Genomic DNA, 21969 nt, shown 5'->3' with positions numbered 1-21969 from the left:
AGGGAATACAGTTTTCGATATTCATCTCATAAGCATGTTTACAAGATGGAAAAGAAAAAAAATCACCGGTTATTTATGCATCTGTTGTTAGAAAGCTGTAGATTTCTATTTCCTATAGAATTTTAAGTGCCACATTAAATCACATTATTTAGTGCTAGCAGATACCCTCAGAATTATGTAGCATGAGGGGTTTGAAAAGAGAGAGTACATTTTCCCCTTTTTTATAGATGATTTTAAAATCCTTGCAGGAGCATTTATTATATTCCCACTTACCACCACTGGGTCTCATCAGTCTTGAAGATATTTTTTTTTCAATTTCCTTATATGCCCATTTCCTTTTGGCAATATCTTGCTTTTCCTTTTTAAATTTGAACTTGAATATTAAAACAGATGCAAAGGAGAGTACTACTTACACATAAACTCTTGAAATGCATTTTTATCATTTGCTCTGTGCAAAAAACCCAATTGTATGAAATTGATAGCAACATTTTAGTATATCTTCAGGTCCCTAGGGGAAAGCAATGTGCTTAGACAGATGATCTGATTTTATGAGCACATAGCTAAAGTCTAGCACTGCGTATTTGTCTTTATGCTCCTACTTTTTTCAGGGACTGTGAAAACACATTTAGGCAGCAGTTTCACTTTCCAACAATGGACTGCAAAGCCTTTGACAATACATAGCATTTGCAGTGCTGTTTTTCATGATGCACATCAAAGTATAGATCACTTGAGCAAAGAATCTTAATCTCAGCTTGTTAATAAGAAAACAGGAACCTTAGTATATGAACTCATTTTATTATCTACCCTCACTGAGGACTGTGATTTGGATTCCACTCAAATATGAATTAGTTTAAATGTTGCTCTGCTGCAACTGCTGAATTTATTCATTATGCTGTAATATTTTACTTATGAAACTGCATTTGGAAATCCTTTGGTGTATATCACGATGAAATTACAGTACTCAGGGATATTGATTATTGCTTGTAATTGCCATCATAATAGCCAACAATTCTCCGTCTTTCTTTGTCTTTCTTCTCCCCCTTAATGATATACCAAACCAAATCAATATCCAACATATGGGGCCACTTACATTGTCTCAAAAATCCAATTGTTCTTCATAAATACGCAAAGGATCGACAATTTTTATCTCCAATCACTGGGCAAAAAGCACCCCATACTGCTGAGTTTCCCTTTTATCCCACAGGAACATATCAGGGTGTCGCTCTGCAGGACTGGTAGTAGCTAAGTGACGTTTTGTCACCTCCAGAATAACCACCAGGTCGTGGTGAGGAGATGGGAAGGCTACTCCACTCTGCTGTCTGTAAAGTGCTACACGCCTTGCTCACTAGTACATTAGTAGCCAAAGGAAAAACATAGGCTGGGAGAGCTAACTAGACAGTAAAGAAGAAATTAACCTCCTTATAAATGGAAGAAACCATTTCATGAACTAAAGAGGAAGTACAGGGGCATTTGGGTGGCTCAGTTGGTTAAGCAACCGCCTTCAGCTCAGATCATGATTCCAGGGTCCTGGGATTGAGCCCCACATCAGGCTTCCTGCTCAGTGGAGAGCCTGCTTCTCCCTCTCCCCCCTGCTTGTGCTCGCTCACTCTCTCTCTCTCTCTCAAATAAATAAATAGGAAGTACAATTAAATGGATGGAGCATAATGCTGTGAGTCACTTTTTCAGTATATTTATTCTTGTTTCTACTACATACTGTTTCTCCATTCTGGGGATATGTTAGGTACCTTTAGAAGCAGCAGTAACTCCTTTACCTTCTTAACAACTAAAGGGTAGCTTCATTGTAATGCTTCCCCATTCATCCAAAATAGTTCAGATGGTCTTTATTTTTTCTTTTTTAAGATTTTATTTATTTGTTTGACAGAGAGAGACAGCCAGCGAGAGAGGGAACACAAGCAGGGGGAGTGTGAGAGGAAGAAGCAGGCTCCCAGCGGAGGAGCCTGATGTGGGGCTCCATCCCAGAACACTGGGATCACGCCCTGAGCCGAAGGCAGATGCTTACCGACTGCGCCACCCAGGTGCCCCAGTTCAGATGGTCTTTAAAACTAACTATAAGGACATGTAACATACGGAAGAATAGAACATGTATTATGTAGTACTGTTTGAAGGCATCCTATTTGTTTAGCCTGGATCAGTTAACCCAGGAGCTTAGAACCTGGTGGAAGTCTGGTGAAGACTGGTTGGCAGGTTGCCTAGGGCAATGGAAATACACTCTTTTGGAAGTCACTGATTCCAAGTTCATTTATGCCGTTAAGTACCTATGTTACTTTTAGGTAGTCCATTTCATTTTCTGGGCCTCAGTTTCCCTAACGCAAAATCAGGGTGTTCAGCTATTAGATGATTACTGAGATCCCTTCTTCCAACTCTATGATTCTTCAGCCATTGTTTTCATGTTTGTCACTGTTCCCAAGGGAAGCAGAGTGAAAGTGGCTCAATTCAGTATTACCCACATGCTTCTCATGTGCTCTAACAGGTCTGCATTCATATCTTAATGTGTCTACTACGTGCCTCATGCTAGTAGAGGGCACTGTAGTGTTGTGGTTAAGAGCAATGGCTCTGTGAGTGCCTGGGTGGCTCAGTCATTAAGCGTCTGCCTTTGGCTCAGGGCGTGATCCCAGGGTCCTGGGATTGGAGCCCTGCTTCGGGCTCCCCGCTCCGCGGGGAGTCTGCTTCTTCCTCTCCCACTCCCCCTGCTTGTGTTCCCTCTCTCACTGTCTCTCTTTCTGTCAAATAAATAAATAAAATCTTAAAAAAAAAAAAGCAATGGCTCTGGAGCCAAACTGCTCGTGTTTGCAACTCAGCTTCACCAGTCACTAGCTGTGGGACCACGGACAATTTAACCTCTCTGTGCACTGGTTTTCTCATCTGTAAATGGAGATATCTATTTTAATGGGGTTGTTGTGAAGATTAAATGATGTAATAGTTTATTAATTATTTAGAACAATGCCCAGCACAAGTGAACACTTAATGAATGTTACCTCTTATCGTTATTGTGATAACTACTATTATCACCACTTTATTCCTGCTAAAAACCTCTTTTGGTCTCTCTTTCATCATCTGTAAGATTAGAATAATAGTATCAACCTCACATTTGTATGAGGATCAAAATATTGCACATAAAGTGCCTGGTGCCTGGCCTTCTAGGTGCTCAGTAAATCACGTGCACATAAACAGAACCAGCTATGCATATGGTTGGGTGTTAAACAGTGTATTTTTTCCATTTACCCCACCTCCTGTCTTTTTGATACTTGTTACAAAAGCAATACAAGCTCAAGGCAGAAAACTTCAAAAAAATACCCCTACTATCCCAAAGGTAACACAAGTTACTATTTTTCCATGAGCATATATATTTATTTTAAAAATTTTATCCTGGGGCGCCTGGGTGGCTCAGTCAGTTATGACTCTGCCTTCAGCGTAGGTCATGATCTCAGGGCCCCGGGATCAAGTTCCATGTCGGGCTCTCTGCTTAGCGGGGGGTCTGCTTCTCCCTTTCCCTCTGTGTTCTCTCTCTCTCAAATAAATAAATGAAATCTTTAAAAAATATTTGCCTATACAGTTTTGAAGCCTACCTTTCTTCACTTGGTGGTATCTTTAAACACTTCCTAGTGAATAGATCTTCTTTTACAGTACAGTTTGTAATGGTTGTATAGTATTCTACGTGTTTGTAAAATAATTTACTTAACCAAGTACCTATTATTGAGCACTTGGGTATCTGTTTTGTTCTATTACAAATAACACTGCAATGAACAACTTGTTATATACATTGTCAGACACATCATTTCCTAAGGATAAATTCCTGTAGGCATAATTATTTGGCAAAGAATATGCATTTTTAAAGTATTCTGATACTAATGACAAATTGCCCTCCAGAAAGGCTTGTGAATGTGTACTACTCTCAGCAACCCTGCCCTTTAAATAACCTTTACCCTCATGATACTAAAGCAAAATTCTCTAATGTGGAGATTTTTCATTAACTGGCAGGTTAGACAGTTGTTTTTTCCTCTAGACATACATGCTTTTGTTCTTTAAAAGTGGAAGTTGGAACTCAGTCTTAAAATAGTCTTAATGATTTATACATTTGGTCCTATGTGACAAGGTGATGTTGGCTCTCTATTTAGTGGAGGGGTTTCGTGTTGTAGAACATTAAAATGTAGCACCAGAGTGTGTTTTGCTTAGCAGTACATTTTACTGCTCCAGGCAGCACAGTAGAGAGGTTAAGATTAAGGATTTTGGAACCAGAGTGACCTGGGTTCCTATTCTGGCTCTGTCATTCACATGCTAGGAAGACGTAAGCAAGTTTTTTTAAACCTCTTTAGGCCTCCATTTCCTTAAATGCACAATGAGGATAGTAATACAGCCTATTTCATATGAGTGAAGACTAGCTGAGTTTACGTGTTTAACACAATACATGGCACATAGCAGTAAGTGTAAAGTATATGCGCAAAAACATACTTTAATGTATTTGTTTTTGGCAGCTCCTTCCGTGTCCATAAATCAGTCCTGTTTATGAAATATCCATATTGCAATAGTCACGAGCAGTCAATAATCATCCTATAGTAATTCAGACATGACAGCAGCATGAAGTTCTAGAATAGGCAAAATTAATGCATGGTAGAAAAAATGCTGAATAGTGGTTACCTGGAGGAAGTGGGGTAGGGATTTACTTAGAAAGGCAGGAGGAAACTTCCTGGGGTGATGGGAATGTTCTGTATCTTGGTAGGGTTTATGTGGCACAGATGGTTGCATTTGTCAAATCTCAGCAAATGTATACTTAAAATTTGTGCATTTCATCATGTATAATTTTTTATTGAAACACACATATAACATTGTGTAAATTTAAAGTGTACAATGTGTTGATCTGATACATTTATATATTGCCACACGATCGCCATTGTAGCATTAGTTAACACCTTTATGATGTCACATAATTATTTCTTTTTTGTGGTGGAAATAATTAAAATCTCTATTAGCAAGCTTGATGCTTACAGTACAATACTGTTGTCTATAATGACTGTACTGTACATTAGATCTTCAGGACTTACTTATCTACTAGTCGCAGGTTTATAGCCTTAAACATGTTTCCTATTCTCTGACCTCTCAGCCCCTGGTTGCCACCATTCTGTTTTCTGTTTTTATGAGTTCATGGATGGACCTTGAGGGCATTATGCTAAGTGAGATAAGTCAGACAGAGAAAGACAAATACAGTATGATACCATATATATGTGGAATCTAAAAGAGTTCAACTCATCATGTGTAAATTTTACATTTAAAAATCTGTTAAAAAATGTCAAACTCTAGATAATATGCAAGTTAAAAGGGAAGGGAAGTATACTGATATATGCAATTTACTTCGAAATGCTTGAAAACTCACATGGACTGATAGATGAAGACAGAAATGGAGAGATGGATAAATATGTGATAAAGTTAGTATAGTCATATGTTAACTGTAGCATCTCGTTGGTAAGTATATGTGTGTTTGCATAAAATCCTGTCAACTTGGCTGTATGTTAGACAATTTTTATAATAGAATATTGTTTGAAAATACGTCTGCGAAAGCTAATCTCTAAATAAAAATACTTGGTTTCCAGACCATTCAGATTTCAAAAATGCCTGATGATACTTCTCATTTGTTTTTGAATCAACTCTTGAGTATCATATTAATGAAAAGGAGCAGGATAGCGAATAACATCAAATGTGAATATCAACACTCAAGAGTCTGAGAAATTCACTAGCCAGCAAGTCAGGGAACAGAAGATCTCTTTCTGCCTCTAAAGGTCTAAATGAGAAAACAAAAGGAGACCACCAAAGGCAATTTGGAATTAAATCATAGGTATATGAAAATTTCTTTGAGCCTGCCAGTTTTCCTGAGCTTTGTCCAAGTGTGACTGTTGGACATGAGTGGGGTTTGTGTTTTTATAATAACTGGCTTTGTTTTCTTTTTAATTTAAATTCAATTAGCCAACATATAGTACATCATTAGTTTCAGATGTAGTGTTCAAGAATTCATCAGTTGGCATAACTGATAACTACCCAATGCCAGCTTTGGTTTTAATAGCCCGAACTTTTGTTTCCTTTCCGCAGGCATTTCCTGTTTAAACATGGATCTGGTTCCTCTGCCATCTTCAGTGCGGCCAGTCAGAACTACCCACTGACGTCTAATACCGTGTACTCGCCTCCTCCCAGGCCACTTCCACGAAGCACCTTTTCCAGGCCTGCCTTTACCTTTAACAAACCTTACAGATGCTGCAACTGGAAGTGCACGGCCCTGAGTGCCACTGCAATCACAGTGACTTTGGCCTTGTTGCTAGCCTATGTGATTGGTAAGCCCTTTTTTCCATGCCTGTTTTCTTCTTAATCAAAGTCTTATTTCGCTTGCGGTGGAGGTCGGGGGAGGGGATTCTCTCGTAACTCTTGGACCTAAAATTTGAACCAAGGCTTAGTATTATAAATAACAAATGGATTTCTAATGAAGTTTTTTTTTTTTTTTTGCACTTCCTAACCTTAAATACTGCTGAGGAGAGTAAGGAATGCTCTTTGAGAAGAAATATTTATACTACTAACGCAGTCTTATTGATTGCAATTACTGTAGTTAACCATTTTCCCTTCAATTAAAAGGTTGTTATGGTTTTCTCATTAGAAGTCATAAGTACCAATCTACAATAGCTTCTTAAATTATAGTTAAACAATAATGCTGCTGCCAGATTTTCAGGTAGCAATTTCATTAAAGTAGTCATTATTTGGAAGCTATCGGAAAATCTAGTGCATAATTTCTCCCCAAGAATTCAGTTTTACACTGGGATTTAAAAAAAAAAAACACGTATTCGTATTTTCACCAGGTAAATGGCTGTGGAATTGTATGGATACTATGTTTGGGGAGGTGAAGGAGAAAACACTTGTGAAGCACTCTTTCTACGTGTTTAAGAAAAATATTGTTCAGGAGTCACTCTGATTAAAGGCACCGTCACTTGATAGCAAATTGTATTGATTTTTCTGGATGGCATTTTATTTTGACTGAACATTAATTTCCTTGCTTGAGTGGTTCTGCAGTCTAAAATGTAAATTAACTTAAGAAACATGTACTTTGTGGAAGCACTATTCCTACAATGAATAGAATATCGTGGTAGAAAAAAAATTCTGTCCAAGTATGGCACTAGTAACTTCTTTTCAGGTTTAACTGTGTTTCCTAATTGAAGCAGAATTACCATGGGGATACAATGAAAGTGATTCTGAGAAGTAGATTAAAATGGATCTAGACTTTCTTATAATTATAAATAATAAGGGAAGTTTGGTGTATTCTGATTTATTTACAATGTGAACAAAGAGAAAGTTCCCATAACCGGTTTTATGGGAGTCATAGAACAGGGGCTGCTAAGTTAATAGATTTATTTTGTAGGGAAGTCACTGGTAATGTCAACAGTATAGGATCATAGCCTATATTGATGTTCATGATTATCTCTTTTATATTTTTATCATATAATCTGAATACATTTGAACAATGCTTCTATTAAGTGTGGATAACATTACCTATAATATCAGAAATGTGTCTTTTATCTCAGACATTTTAGGATAGCCCAACATGTATGTTTATTTGGTTTGTAATATAAGCTGTGATGATAAATAATGCCAAAGGAATGAAGGTAGGGGATGAGAAAGTACTGTAATACAAACACAGTTTTAGTATGGAATCATTCAAAGCAAAGAGTAATTCGAGAAGTTTAAATACATTAGAGGCCCTTTTAAATGTTCTTGTTCAATTATGAGACAAACTCTTATCTCATGGGTTATCTTCTATTAACTGTTACTATATAGAGAGATAATGTTTTAGATATAAGACTTAACCCCTGGTATGAACAAATCCAAATAATAGCAAGCTCTTTATTAGTAGGTTTAGATGGTGTTCAACACCACCCTGGTATCAAAACTTGTATTATATACTCTGAGACTTGTTTAATTAGTTTATATATTTATTCATTTCATAAGTGAAAATAGAACATTTCAGTCATTTCGAAGTCTGCCCTTTTTTATAGGGTAAACAATAGAATATGATTTCCATATGACAGTAAGGTATTACAGTGCAGTCATTACGAACGTGGATTTTCAGACCTCTGCCCCTTATTACGCATGGTACCTTCGGCAAATTATTTAACCTTTTAAGTCCTCCATTTCCTCATCTGTTAAATGGGCCTACAACAGTACCTGTAACATAGAGTTGTTATGAGAATTCAGTGTTTTAATATAACTAAAGAACTTGGAATAGTACCCAAAACAAAGTAAGTATACTATAAATGTTAAATATTATTATTGTTGTTATCATCCTTCTCTTTATAACTGTTATTCAGTATTAAAACTCAGTGGTTCTCAGAGTTAACCATTTTGTTCATGGCTGTATCTGAGCACCAGAATCAGTGCCTGGCACATAACAATCCTATCGGGAAAATTTGTTGACAAGAATGACTAATGCTAAGCATTTTACTTGTATTAGCTCATTTAATTCTCACAACAATCCTTAAGGGCAGGTATCGGTATTATATATAGTATAGAAATGAGCAAACTGCGGCACAGCAAAGAGAAGAGGTCCCATAAAGGTCGTATTGAGTTGAAGAGGTCGCATCCCGGAGAAGTGGGGATCTTGCTGCCCCTGCTGCCCCTCTGAACACTGCAGTAAACTCTGCAGCTCCCTGACTTCTTGGTCTACTGAATAAATCCACCGGACAATTTTTTTCTTACTAAATCACAAAGTAAATTGCATTTACCAGGTCCTCCACTGCAGTGGTGCGTGCAGCTAAGCTTTGTTGATTGGTGAGAGCTATCCATTGAAATCATTACTGTGTGATTTTTTTCGATGCAGAAATATCAGGCCAAATGCTATAGCACAGTAGGCTGAATGAGTTCAAAATGAGATGTTAATGGCAAACACCATAACTTTTTCCCAAGTTCTGTCATGAACTGAACATTATGTGACTTTGGATAAGCCCGTTAAAATCCCTTCCTCGATTTACCCCGTCTGTGCTTTATTGCTAATCACCTCAGGAGGAAGAATTCATCAGTAGGCATGTGGGTGAAAGATGTCACATAAGAACTGTAACATACAAGATGATTTTCAAATGGCCTTCTGTGGTTGAAGTAAAAAAGTATTACATTTCAAAATATGAAACTATTTCACTCTCCACTCTTGCTGAGTCTGTAAGAGTCATCTTTTTTTTTCAATCCCCCTTTGCAGTTGCTGTATAACCCAAGTAAAATCTTACACTGAAACTATTTACTGCTTCTGTTTCCCGTACAAATTCCTTTCTGCTTTTTCATTTTCCTCTATTATCCATTATACATAACCTTTAGATACTAATGGCTATGTGCTGTGCTGCCCTCAATCCACTGGGGGAAATCACATCGATATCAATGGGACATCAGTAGACATTCTGTGCATTATGGCTCTGTAAGTGGTCATTGGAAAACTGTGGAAATTCAGCACATGAAAAGCCAGAGCTAGGTTGTTCAGGCAACCAGCCCCATCCCCACACCTACTTAACCACATCTTTTGGATCAGCAAGAGAGTAATTCCTTTAAGTAAGTGTTGAGGTCATAAAATTTGGTGAAGGGAGGCATGGAAAGATACTGATTATATGAAGATATCATGGAATGGCTATTGTCATCACTTCCCCATAAATCTGTACTATTTTCCATGTGAATCAAAAAAATATGTCCTTATGCTTCATCCTCTCTGATGTTTTGGCATCAGTGATGTATCAGTGCCAGTCAGAAGCACATTTGCTTGAATTTACAAATAAGCCATATGAAGTAGTAGTCAGGAAGACAGACGACCATATGCAAGGCATCAAGAGAAGGCGAGGTTAAGGTACTTCATCAATGGTTGTGAAGGGCACAAACGCAGCTTCTCTGGAAATCTTTGATGTTTTGATCAAGTTTCTCCACAGTCAGCACTTTCTATAAGAGGCAGTAGAAACTCACAGGAATACATTGCGCCTGGGGTCAAATGGGCTGCTGCACTGAATGAGTTGGAGGAGAGTAGGGATTTCTGGCTCTCAAAACCAATACCATCAGTTAATGACATGGATGTTCCTTCTCCTTTGCCATGAAATTAGAAGCAATTCATACCACCCTCAGGGTATGTAGAGAGTGTCCAAACTCTATAGATGAAATAATTTAAGTCCATAATTCTCCTTGCCATGACATACTATATAGCCCACATGTGGAAAGTTGACCAGAATGGATATTAATACGGAATTAGGGGAGAGAGAATATTGAGCCCAGTACTCTGATCAAAAGTTTAGGGATGAAACTATTCAAGAGGGCAAAGGGCCTACTTCACTTTGCTCCCTGCACCAAAATTGAGTAACATTGATTTAGCGCTTTCTTGTGCCTCCTTTATACTGATCCAAATTTCCCTGCTTTCTGGGACTGTTATTACAGTGACGTAAGAAATGCTAAAAGAAATAGAATGAGAGGAGTAGAATGTGTTCATTTTGCCTTCTTCACAAAGAAAGTGTAACTACCTCACAGTATAGTGAAGAAATAAAACAAAACATGGCAAATTTTGATTTCAGAAAATTCCAGAACTTAGATTTTTTTAACGTAAAGAATAGAAATAGAGGGTTTTCCCCCATTAAATCTCCATACATGATGCTCCTTCACACAGTTTACTAAATGTAGATAAACACGCTTAGCAAAAGCCATCTCATTCACCTTCTAGCAATTCCATTAATGCCTCTGTGCCTCGGTTGCATCGTCTCTAAAATGGGAATGTTGATAATACCTTCCCCATGGATTTTCTTTTTAATTAAATGAAATGAAGCATGTGAAACGCCCAGGACATTGCTTAGCTGGTCTAAATCAAGATTAATGATTATTATCAGTGGAACAGGATTATTATTAGGATTATTAATTTGAGCCAAGGTAAGCATAATGAGCATGTAATTTATCCTAACATGAACTGCTTTTATTTCCCTTCTTGCCAAAGTCATCTAAAACAATTTCTCAGAGCTAGAATGTCTGTTTCACAAGAATCATCTAATGGGTTTCTTGTTTCCTTCTGCCTCGCCTAAAATATCTGTAACTTTGCCTTTATTTTAGCAATTTCCCTTTTCCTTGGTGTTTTGACCCTTCAAATGGTTTTGTATTTCTATCTGGAGGCCATATCCTGGTTGAAACACATTTTCATTAAAATACATTATAGCTTATAACATTCAAGAAATGACTCAGCATAAAATGCTAAAGAGCATTTTACTTTATCCTTATAGACCATTATCAATCCTTTTGGTGTCCCGTTTAATACTTATTACTACTTCCAGTTCACTCTCGTGGACGCATTCATGATAATGATGGCAGTTTCTGCAGTAGCATTGACTTTGCCTTCTACCAATGAATCTACTAACTTTCTAGCAATCTCTCCAAGAAGGGATCTGGGAAATGGTGGTATAACTTCAGTCTAATTATAAATCTGCCATCCATGCATTTATCAGAGCTCTTCTTTAAAAAGATTTATATTTTCATCTGACATCACCTTTTGGTGTAATATGTTCCATAAGTTTTATCCTTACTATGTTAAGTGGCACTTTTACCCGTCATAAATAAAAGTATAAATTCAATCCAAATCAAACATACTAAAATGACAAGAAGAACCTGTATCACATACAACTAATTTGCAGAACTGCAGTTAGCACTTACTGCTCAAAATAAAGGCATCTTAATGAAAGGCAAATATTGTACTTACTTTTTTCTTGGAACTCTAGCATGCTGTGGATTTAAATCATAGAGTAAGAGAGAGAATTTCTTGGGTAAATGAGTAGTGAGTACTAAACATATGTCTTGCATCAAGAGATTATTGTGTTTAAAAAAACAGGGCAGGGGGAGCACCTGGCTGGCTCAGTCAGTGGAACATGAGACTCTTAATCTCAGGGTTGTAGGTTCGAGCCCCACATTGGGTGTAGAGATTACTTAAAAATAAAATCTTTTAAAAAGAGAGATTATTTTGTTGTCTCAAGGAGAGGCAGTCACTCTACTAAGTACTTCCTATACAGCACTTTCTTAGCCTAGGCAGAGAAATTAAAATGAGGCATTGTGAAATAAAGATCCACCGGAAGGCATAATAAAAGAGGACTGGACAGCATGTTAGTAATTTTGGAGCTTTACATGCTTAAGAAATTTTAGAATAGCAAGAATCAATCTTGCAAATTCTGAAAAAAAAAAGTCTCTCAAAAAACGTCTGATTTGAAAGTAAATAATGTGAACTCTGTTGCATAAAGGAAATTTCATCCTTGTTTAACTTACTTTCTCCTCATCCAAATTATATGTATAATACATATATATTATATGTTATGGGAGTATTTTTAGACGTATATTGCATAAGTCGTTAAGCTATACTTATTCTGAAGTGAATAAGAATATACTAAATTAGAGCAATGGCTTTGAAACAGATGGCAGATTAACCCATTTTAAACTTCAGAAATGTGGCTGACTTCTCATATAGAACAGCCAGAGTGTGGAAGGCCAGTCTCCAGCTACAGAATATCTGATACATTACAGTCAAAACTAAGAAGTGGCGTCTTACAGGGTGGAGACGCATTCATTTGGGGCTTAGCAATATTCCCGTTACAGAGAGGTGAAAAAGCACAAGATGTTTTATTAAATACAGTATATTGGAAAACCCGAGGGAGCACAAGTGGAGGATATGGGAGGATGGCAGGAGATGAAGGTGGTAAGCAGAGCAGATCATGCAAGGCATTTTAAGCCATGTTAAGGAGCTTGTAATTTATTCTGAGAGCGAATGGGTGTTTTTATGGTTCTTCATTAAAACAGGAAAATTATTTGCTCGGATTTACATTTAGAAAAATCACCTGATGGCAACATGGAAGTTGGAATTGGCAGGCAGGACGATGGGGGTTGTGAAATCGAAGTAAGGATGAAGACAAATCAGGAGACTATCCTAGTAATCCAGGTGAGTGAGAGTGAGAGTATAAACTTCTGGGAATGGAGAAAGAGAAGATGGAGTCAAGAAGTATTTAGAGGATAAAACACACTTGACTTAGTGACTGTTTAGAGTAGGCAGGAGAGAGAAGAGTTGTTTGGCTTACAGACTGGGTGCAGATAGTGATGCTGTTAGCCATGATAGCATGTTAGAAGAAAGAGGTTTAAGGGTGAAAATAGGCATTTAGGTCAAGATACCTCATACATTATCAGATACCCAGTACTGAACGTTTAGTGGTGTCTACCTGTGAGAACACCAAAGACATGGGAGTAGAACAAGGAAAAAAGCGTGAAGGCTAGAACTCAGGGGAACATGAATATTCAAGAAGGCCAAGCACGAACGATCTGCTAAGCAGACTAGGAAGGAGCAACTACAGAGGTTGGAGAAAAACTCAAATGGTGGTAATAGAACAGAAGTCCTCAGTGTGTGGTCTGGGGACCACTAGGGACCCCAAGACTGGTTTGAGGGTCCACAGAGTAAAACTGTGTTCATAATGGCATGAAGACATTATTTATCTCAGTCATTTTTGTGGTTTTGTAAAATATACTTATCACAAGATAACATTATTTATGTTAAAATGTAATGGTTTATTGTTATTATTCAATAAATTAATAAATACTTGTAAAAAGTTATCAGTCAGTTTCTAATACAGTCAGTATTGATTAGATATAACCTACATCAACAAAGTCTCTTTAGTGTGCTGAGTAATTTTTAAGAGCATGAAGAGGTTCTGAGACTAAAATGTTTGTAAAGGGCTGAGGTAGGGAGACCAAACACCTAATGTTTCAAGAAGAGCAAGTAAGTGAAATAAGGGCTAGTTATTGTTTGCACCACGGTAGAGGCTGACCGGTGAAGTACAACAAGAGGACAAAGGGATAAGGAAATCATAGTTGCTGGTGATAGTTTTTGAAGTGATCAGCCAAAGGATCAAACTTAGTAGGGCAGGAAGATAGAAGATGGAAGCTAATGCCATGCTAAACAAGAGGTCGGTCCAAATGTCTAGACACCTTGATGATATCGTAGGGTAGTTATGGCTGTGAGCAGGCTTAATAGCTAAAATGAGATGATCAGAGGGTAGTGTGTCAGAATTTTAGATATCAGACTCACAAAAATGTGCAAAATGTGAATCCCCTAGATATTTTAGAACACAAAATATGATTCCCCTATATATTTTAGACCAAATCAAACATATATGAGGAACTCCTTCCACATGAAATTTGCTCAGGGAAGGCTAGATTCTTGGCTAGGTATAATCTCATCAGGTCCCTGGGTAGACTCATAAGCCCACCAAAGTATGGATACTGTTTAAATAAGAACACTGCATTATATTGGATCCCCCGGATAGGCGTCTTGCTAATTCCAGATCACAGTGTGGCTCCTCAAGAGCTCCTTCCTTGGGGTTTCGATTGATCTTTTTATGGGATAATAATGAACAAATTAAGAGGGTCCAAGATGACCCACTAATTTTCTGCTGATCAAAACCTCATCATAGCATTGCCAATCAAGTGAAATGTAGGCCTTATATAACACATTATAGTTAACTTCTAGAGTAACTGTTTACCATGAGAGTTTCTAAGGAAAGGCCTCACAAATGTCTGATTATCAGGTCGAATTGGTAACAGGAAATCCTTAAATGGAAGAAAAGACATGGGATATGTGCTTTGTAAAAAACAAAAAAGCAACTGTTGATTCCATTTCTTTTATATTAAATGAGTTTTGTCTCCTAATTAAATGATTAGCAAACCAAAGGCTATCATAATGTGCATGGAACATCAGAAGAGCTTGCTGAGCTCTTAGCTAAACTAGTTGTGGCTGTGGCCAGAACTGAATGCAAATGTGATTTTGACAGCAAGCAATCTGTGCTATTCCACCACCTAGTGCAGAAGAGGCAGATTTTGCTTTTTGATATTCAAAGGTTTCACCAAATGAGCCAGTCCCATTGTTTACGTTGTAGACAACCTTGTTTCAACTTTAATTCAGTTTTGGCCTTTGTTCACTGAAGGAAGCATCTAGATTCCCCTTGATCTTGAATTTTATTATAATTAGACATAAATATTAATTATGATATGCAATGATACTGCATAGTGTCCTTTGTGTATACCATATCTCCGGATACTTTGCAGAATTAACTAATAAAATTATGGAGTTAGATGAAAATAATATTAAACAGAGATGGTAGATACAAGATTTTGGATTTTACTCATAACAGGCAACCAAGCTAATACCGGTTGTATAGTGCATGAGAGGGATATCAGCTGTCAAGAAATTAGGAAGTATACTGTGCTATGAAAGAAAGTGGAAATTTTGGAAATGGAGTTGTTTTGTTAAAGATCATGTGCTACCTCCAGACACAGAATCCAAAGGAATCCGAATCCTCTGAAGTTAGCAAATTATTAAGTGGTTTCCCCACCACCTCACAGAGAGCCAAGACGTTTTTGCTATCTTTGATCTTGGTGGTAAATCTAACCTCTGTCAGTCCATAAGTAGTGGAAGGGTCAGATGGATTTTGAACCTGGTGAACTATTTGTTGTTTTGGAGGTGCAAATTTTTATGCCAGTGAGAAAATGTGGTAAAGCACTGCACGTGCTCAGTGCGACTCCAGACTATAATAGCACATGCGCAGGGATTACCATAGAGCTCTGTCATTGGAGAGATGGCACTAGTTAAGATTTACCAACATAGATGGCTGTGGGAGTATTTGAAAGCCAGCTGGTACAAATAGAACCTTTCTTTATCATGCCTAAAACACAGCCTGCTCAAGATTGAATAAAACCCAAACAAGCCATTTAGTATCTTTGGTTTCTGTTCTGAGCTGTATATTTTTAGTTTAATTTTCCTGACCAAATCCTGCCCTTGGATTAGCTGGCATTACTCTCCTTGATGATAGGCACCAATCTAGTCTTTTAAATTAGTGAAGTATAAAATGTAGAGATAAGAATCCATTAGCCGGAGGGGCGGGGAAGCTAAATTTTAAAAATAAGAGATTCAATGGACAATCAAGATTAAATACATAAGTATATTTCCCTCCAAAATGATCAAATGAGTTTATAGAGTCCAGTAATAGGTATGTCTTTTGACCCAAACAAAACAGACTTAATTATTAGTATACATAGCCAACTGGTGAATATAGTCCTATTTTTATAGGAAATTATAGTGCATGTGTCTTTTGTGACTTCAGTAGGTAGAAAAGAAACAAAAATATTTAGATTTCTCACTGACTGTCTCAGAAGCATTCCTGCTAGTGAGGCCAAGGTCATGAGCTCAGTCACTTTTTCCATCTTTTAGCTCTATTCTGTTTCATTACTAAAGCCTACATTCTCAATCTCCTGTTTTGTTCCATCCCCCAAATCAGGCACCTAATTTTACCTCTACTCCCTAATAAACCTGAACTCAGAAATGAATCTGATGAACTAGACAGGATTTTCTTGGACACATAGAATTTGTTAAATGTTGTCAACTAATTTAAAAACTTGTCTAAAGATTTTACATAAAATCTCTGGTTTACATAAAATTTCTAGTTTCTCTTGAAAAATAGAAAGGTCTGGCATACCGAAGCCTGCATTCACCCATTTGCCCACACATTTATTGAGTAGCGATGTGCCAGACACTATTCTAGTCTTCTATGTGGCAAAAATAATATGACAACCATTGACTAGAGCTGAATAGGGACTCCTCCAAGATGACCATGAACTCTCCAGTACATCAGAGTAGCCATCCTTCCTTCTTCACTCTTTTGTATTACCTGCCTTCCTTCCAGGCAAGTATTTAAGCTTGCAACCCATATAATAAGATAATACACACTGAGGTAAAAATGGCTGTGACAAAGAAAATGTATCGTATCTCCCTAAGATTTATTTGCATTTTAACAGAGAAGACAGAGTTGGAAGCCAAGAATGGCAAACCTCTGACATTAATGTCATCACTTCCCTGTCCCAGACCCATAGAAGATATAAGTAATCAAATGCAAGAAATGTTCTTTCCTGCCGAGTCTGAATTCTGTAGTCAGGGTTTACTCAGGAGTTGAAATATATTTGTCATCACTACTTTGACTTAAAGAAATCAGATAATCATTATGAATTTATTATCATTGGAGGTTCGGGAAGAAGAATTGTGTAGGGCCAGAAAACACACCACAATCACCCTATTGGTAAATCTGCCCTGTTCATGGCTATGCGTGATAGCCCTGAGTATAGTCAACTATCTCATATGTACATAGAATTGAACATAAAGAACACTGGGCGGGTAAAATTATAACATATCCGCACTATTAGAGATTCATTTCAAATGTCCTATCAGTACTGGGTACACAATGTTCACGTGTGTCTACATATATATCCTATAAATATAAGAATAGATATTAATAATGAGTTCTGAATTTCTGTAGGATAATATTGATCCCTTAAATCTAAACCTACCCGCCTCGTCCTCCAAAAAGAAAGCAAATCAACAAATAGAGCAAATCAAACCACACGTGAGCCAGTTGAATGGCGTGTGTAGGAGATTGAGAGTCCCACACACTCCAAATTACACATAAGGAGAGGAATAAACACCCAAAAGAAACAGAGCTAGCTCTCTAGCCCCTACCAGAGCCTGAAGTCAAAGACTAGAGAAAAAGATAGGAGAGCTGATGCCTAGCAGTGACAGAATTAATAAAATAAAACTCCCATTAACAAGACGTCCCACCTTTGGTAGACAGCTACTGAGAACAGATCTCAGACCTGGCATTTGAGAATGCTGGCTCCTGAAAATTGAAATGTGGAATGTGCTTTAAAGCATAGAGAACTAGAGTTGGTAACTTGGCAACCACAATTTCCGAAGGCGTAGGGGAACTGACTTGGAAAGAATGTCCCTTGAAGGCTTGATGATGAAAGGAAAGAAGGAAGCAAGAGGTAGAATTTCAGGATCCTGCAGAAATAAAAGTGAATCAGAAAATTACGGGGTATACCAAACCCCTATCTGAAAGGCACTGTTGATTTTTAAAATTGCACTTTACCAAAGGTCAAAAATTATATGGGAAACTGTATCTTATTATCAAATAAAATTTATCAAAAAAATAAAATTGCACTTTAATAAGAACTAAGAAACATAGTAACCTGGTAAGTCACCCAAACTCCTGACTCCTATAGGCATACAACTGTTGTTGCTGACCTAGGAAAATATTTTGGAATGAACACAAAAAGACAGACAACATACGCACAAAGTTTTCTATAAGAAGAGAAAATAAGGATCCTGTCAGCTGATGAAGAACCTCTCCAAATAATAACCCCAAAGCAGAAGAAAACGGCAACAAAATACATCAATCTTCAGTATCCTTAAACGAATATTTGAAGATATGAAGAAACACTCAAATGATAAATTTTAAAACTCAGAACAGAAATGTGCAAAAGGAAGATGCAAAATCACACTTGTCTGAACTCAGGAAATAAATTTCACAAAAAGACAAAAATCATCTTGAAAAAGAAGACTATACAGAATGGTGACCAAGAGAGAAAAGATTTGAAAATATAATGAGATGCTGTGATGGAAGGCACTAAAATAGTGAAGACAGTGACATAGAAATAATGAGGTAAAAGAGATCAGGGAAAGTGACTGATATAGGAGATAGGAGAAAGCACTATCTATAATTGTCATTCCCAATGAAGAAAAACTAAACAATGAAAGAGAACTAATATTTAAAACCATAATCAAAGAACACTTTTGAGAAATAAAAGACCTGACTGCAAATGTTTAATGGGAAAACTGAAAGTACCCTGGAAATCTGATTCAAAACAGCCAATGCCAAGTCATATCTTAGGAAAAATAGTAGCCTTTAATGATAAAGAAAAAATAATAATCTCCTGGGTCTTGGAGCAGGTTAAGTCATTTACAGAGGAAAGAAAGAAAAGTCACGTTTGGCATCAGACATCTTGACAACAGACAAAGCAAAGTAGGAACAGAGCAACATTTTCAAATAACTCAAAAAAGGGAGCATGAGCCAAGGATTTGATTCAAACAAGTCGTCTTTCAATTATTAAGGGTATAGAAAAACAGTTTTAAACACGCCAGAATTTCGGGAATACTGTACTCACGAGCCGTACTAGATTTGGAGTCAGCAAACTTTTTCTGTGAAGGATCAGACAGTAATACTTCAAGCTTTGCAGACCCTGCAGTATCTGTCACAAGTATTCAACTCAGCACCAAAAGCACTGTAGACACTATGTAAACGGATGAGTGTGACAGTGTTCCAATAAAATTGTATGAACAACTGAAATTTGAATTTGATGAACATTTTCACATATCCTGAAATACTGGTATTCTTTCGATTTTTTTCAACTATTAAAAATGTAAAAGCCATTCTTAGTTCACGGGCCATACAGAAACAAGAAGTGTGACAGATTAGACTAAGGGTTAAAGTTTGTTGATTTATGATTTAGAGAACAAGCTTTATCCAACTAAGATGATGAGGGAATCTTTGGCAAAAGGACTGATGGTGAAAATTAGATCTGTTCAATTGTGGATTTAAGATTATAACAATGGTGGGGACAAAGATGGAAAAACGGTATGGAAAAATCATATGTAAATGTTATATATTTTTGATAAAGTAACAGTAATTCAGCCAAAACTGAGAGGAGAAAAGGAAAAAGTCAAGTAAGCTCATTGATTGTCACATAGTGGGTCAAAACATAATTTCAAGCTGTCAAACCAAATAGTAGAAGATCAAGCCAGCAGAGGGGAATAAGGGCATTAAAAAAGGTAAGAGTGTAAAGGTAACCAATAGAAAACAAAAATGCAAACCTTCTTAAATACCAAAAGAAAAATTTAAAAACCGAGGAAAACAAACGACGTGAAGAAATACAATAAAATTAAGATAATACTGTGAAACATAAATGATATGGTACAGTTGTGTCGTATCAATAAATGTAAATGGGTTTAACTCACCTATTATAAGGAAAAGATTTTCAAAATAGGTCACAAAGCAAAGCCTAATTCTCTGCTGTTCACAAGAGACGCACCTGAAATAAAAGGAGTCAGAAATGGCTAAAAATTAAAGAATTTACCAGGTAAATGGGAGCAGTTAAAAGCAAGTCTTACAATCTTCGTTTCAGGTGAAGTAGAACTCAAGCCAAAACCATAAAACACAACAGAGAACATACTCTATGAAATGCCATGATGATCTCTGCACAAGTAACCCAACAACTGATTTTATAAAGCAGAAACTACAAGAGACTCGAGGAGAAATAAACAAAAAGGACTAGTAATAGGAGATTTTATCCTACCACCCTGAGACAGGCCAGATGGACAGAAACTTAGTGAGTATATAGAAGACCTAAAAAAACAAAATCTTATGGCTATGTATTGAACTTAATTAACATCCTGATAGAGAACATGCCTTCTTCCCAAGTGCGCACAGAACAGTCACAGATTTGATCTTATATTAGGTCTCAATAGGAACCTCAGTGAGTTTCATGCAGTAGAAATAATGCAGATATTCCCAGATCACAGTGAAATGAAACTAGAAATTAATAAGAAAATTTTAAAAACAGAAAAGCTTATTCATCTGGAAATTTTTTTTTTAAGATTTTATTTATTTATTTGACAGAGATAGAGACAGCCAGCGAGAGAGGGAACACAAGCAGGGGGAGTGGGAGAGGAAGAAGCAGGCTCATAGCGGAGGAGCCTGATGTGGGGCTCGATCCCATAACGCTGGGATCACGCCCTGAGCCGAAGGCAGACGCTTAACCGCTGTGCCACCCAGGCGCCCCCATCTGGAAATTTTTTTAATTAAACAAACTCTGTTGAAGGGGAAATAAAACTGAAAATTACAAAATTTCTAAGAAATAATAATAAACATGCCATGTGTCAAAATGTATAGGATACAATTAAACCATTTATGAGGAAAATTTGTATCCGTAAAAATGAAAATAAAGCTTAAAAAGCAGTAAAATAAACTAAAGAAAGCACAAGGAAGGAAGTAATAAAGATAAAGCACAAATTAATGGGGTAGAAAACAGCAAAATAATAGAAAAATAAAGAGTTGTTAAAAATCAATAGGCAGACCACAAGCCACCTTAAATCAAGATAGAGAATATAGTCCGTGATATTGTAAGAGCATTGTATGGTGACAGATGGGAGCTAGACTTGCGGTAAGCATGGCCTAACAACGTAGAGAGAGGTCAAGTCACTATGTTGAACACCTAAAACTAATGTAACCTTGTGTCTGCTGTACTCAAAAAAAAAATTTTTTTTAAGAAGTGGGGGAAAACATACAAAATAAGAAATGAGAGGAATTAATCATTGAAGCAGAGGAATGTTTTTTTTTTAAATGGTAAGCAGGTTAAAAAAAATAAAATAAGGGGTGCCTGGCTGGCTCAGTCAGTAGAGCGTGCTTCTCTTGACCTCAGGGTTGTGAGTGCAAGCCCTATGTTAAGCGTGGAACCTACTTAAAAATAAAATAAAATGTTAAAAAAAAAAAGAGGTAAGTGGCTCCTCTGCCTGGATCTCCTTCACAGGGGTTGTGTAGTATTCGGTAGACCCACCAACAATGTGCCAAGGTGCCCATGTCCCTGTGCACCTACCACCCCAGTGTGTTGCAAGCTTGTGAACCTTTGCCAGTGAGACAGGTTAGAAAGGGTAATCTCAGTGGAGATTTAAAAAAAAGAGCTTTCACTCTTCAGGTCTTTTTTGGTCCTCTTTGTCTCAAATTTTAAGAGTTCTTTATGTATTAGGAAGATTCATCCTTTTGAATACAGAATTGTATACCCTCAGAAGGACGTACTTATCTAAGGACACAAAACAAACTTTTAATTTTACTTAGTAGGTTTCATTCTGGTAGTAGTCTTAGTGTAGGAATTCTAATACTATTTTGTGTGTCTTGTATGATAAGCGAATGAGTAAACATTGATGTTATTGAGAACAGGGTTCACCATGTGAGAAAGGAAATAAAAATGTGGAATGGAGGAAGGGACGAACTCTGTGATATTGGATTAATA

The 21969-nt window shown here is 37.0% G+C and overlaps 1 protein-coding gene across 2 annotated transcripts in view; it reads left to right on the top strand.

The window, feature by feature from the left end:
• Positions 1-21969, top strand: part of TENM1 (teneurin transmembrane protein 1) — a 759525-nt gene that overhangs the window by 443930 nt on the left and 293626 nt on the right. For both annotated transcript variants that reach the window (XM_044391612.3, XM_057314228.1), the window contains one exon: positions 6100-6338. In XM_044391612.3, coding sequence (XP_044247547.1) covers positions 6100-6338 — 239 coding nt within the window. The remainder of the gene's footprint in view (positions 1-6099; positions 6339-21969) is intronic.

Source organism: Ursus arctos, chromosome X (genome assembly GCF_023065955.2).
Source record: "Ursus arctos isolate Adak ecotype North America chromosome X, UrsArc2.0, whole genome shotgun sequence".
In the NCBI taxonomy this organism is placed as follows: Eukaryota; Metazoa; Chordata; class Mammalia; order Carnivora; family Ursidae; genus Ursus; species Ursus arctos.
This window is presented reverse-complemented; position numbering and strand designations above follow the sequence as displayed.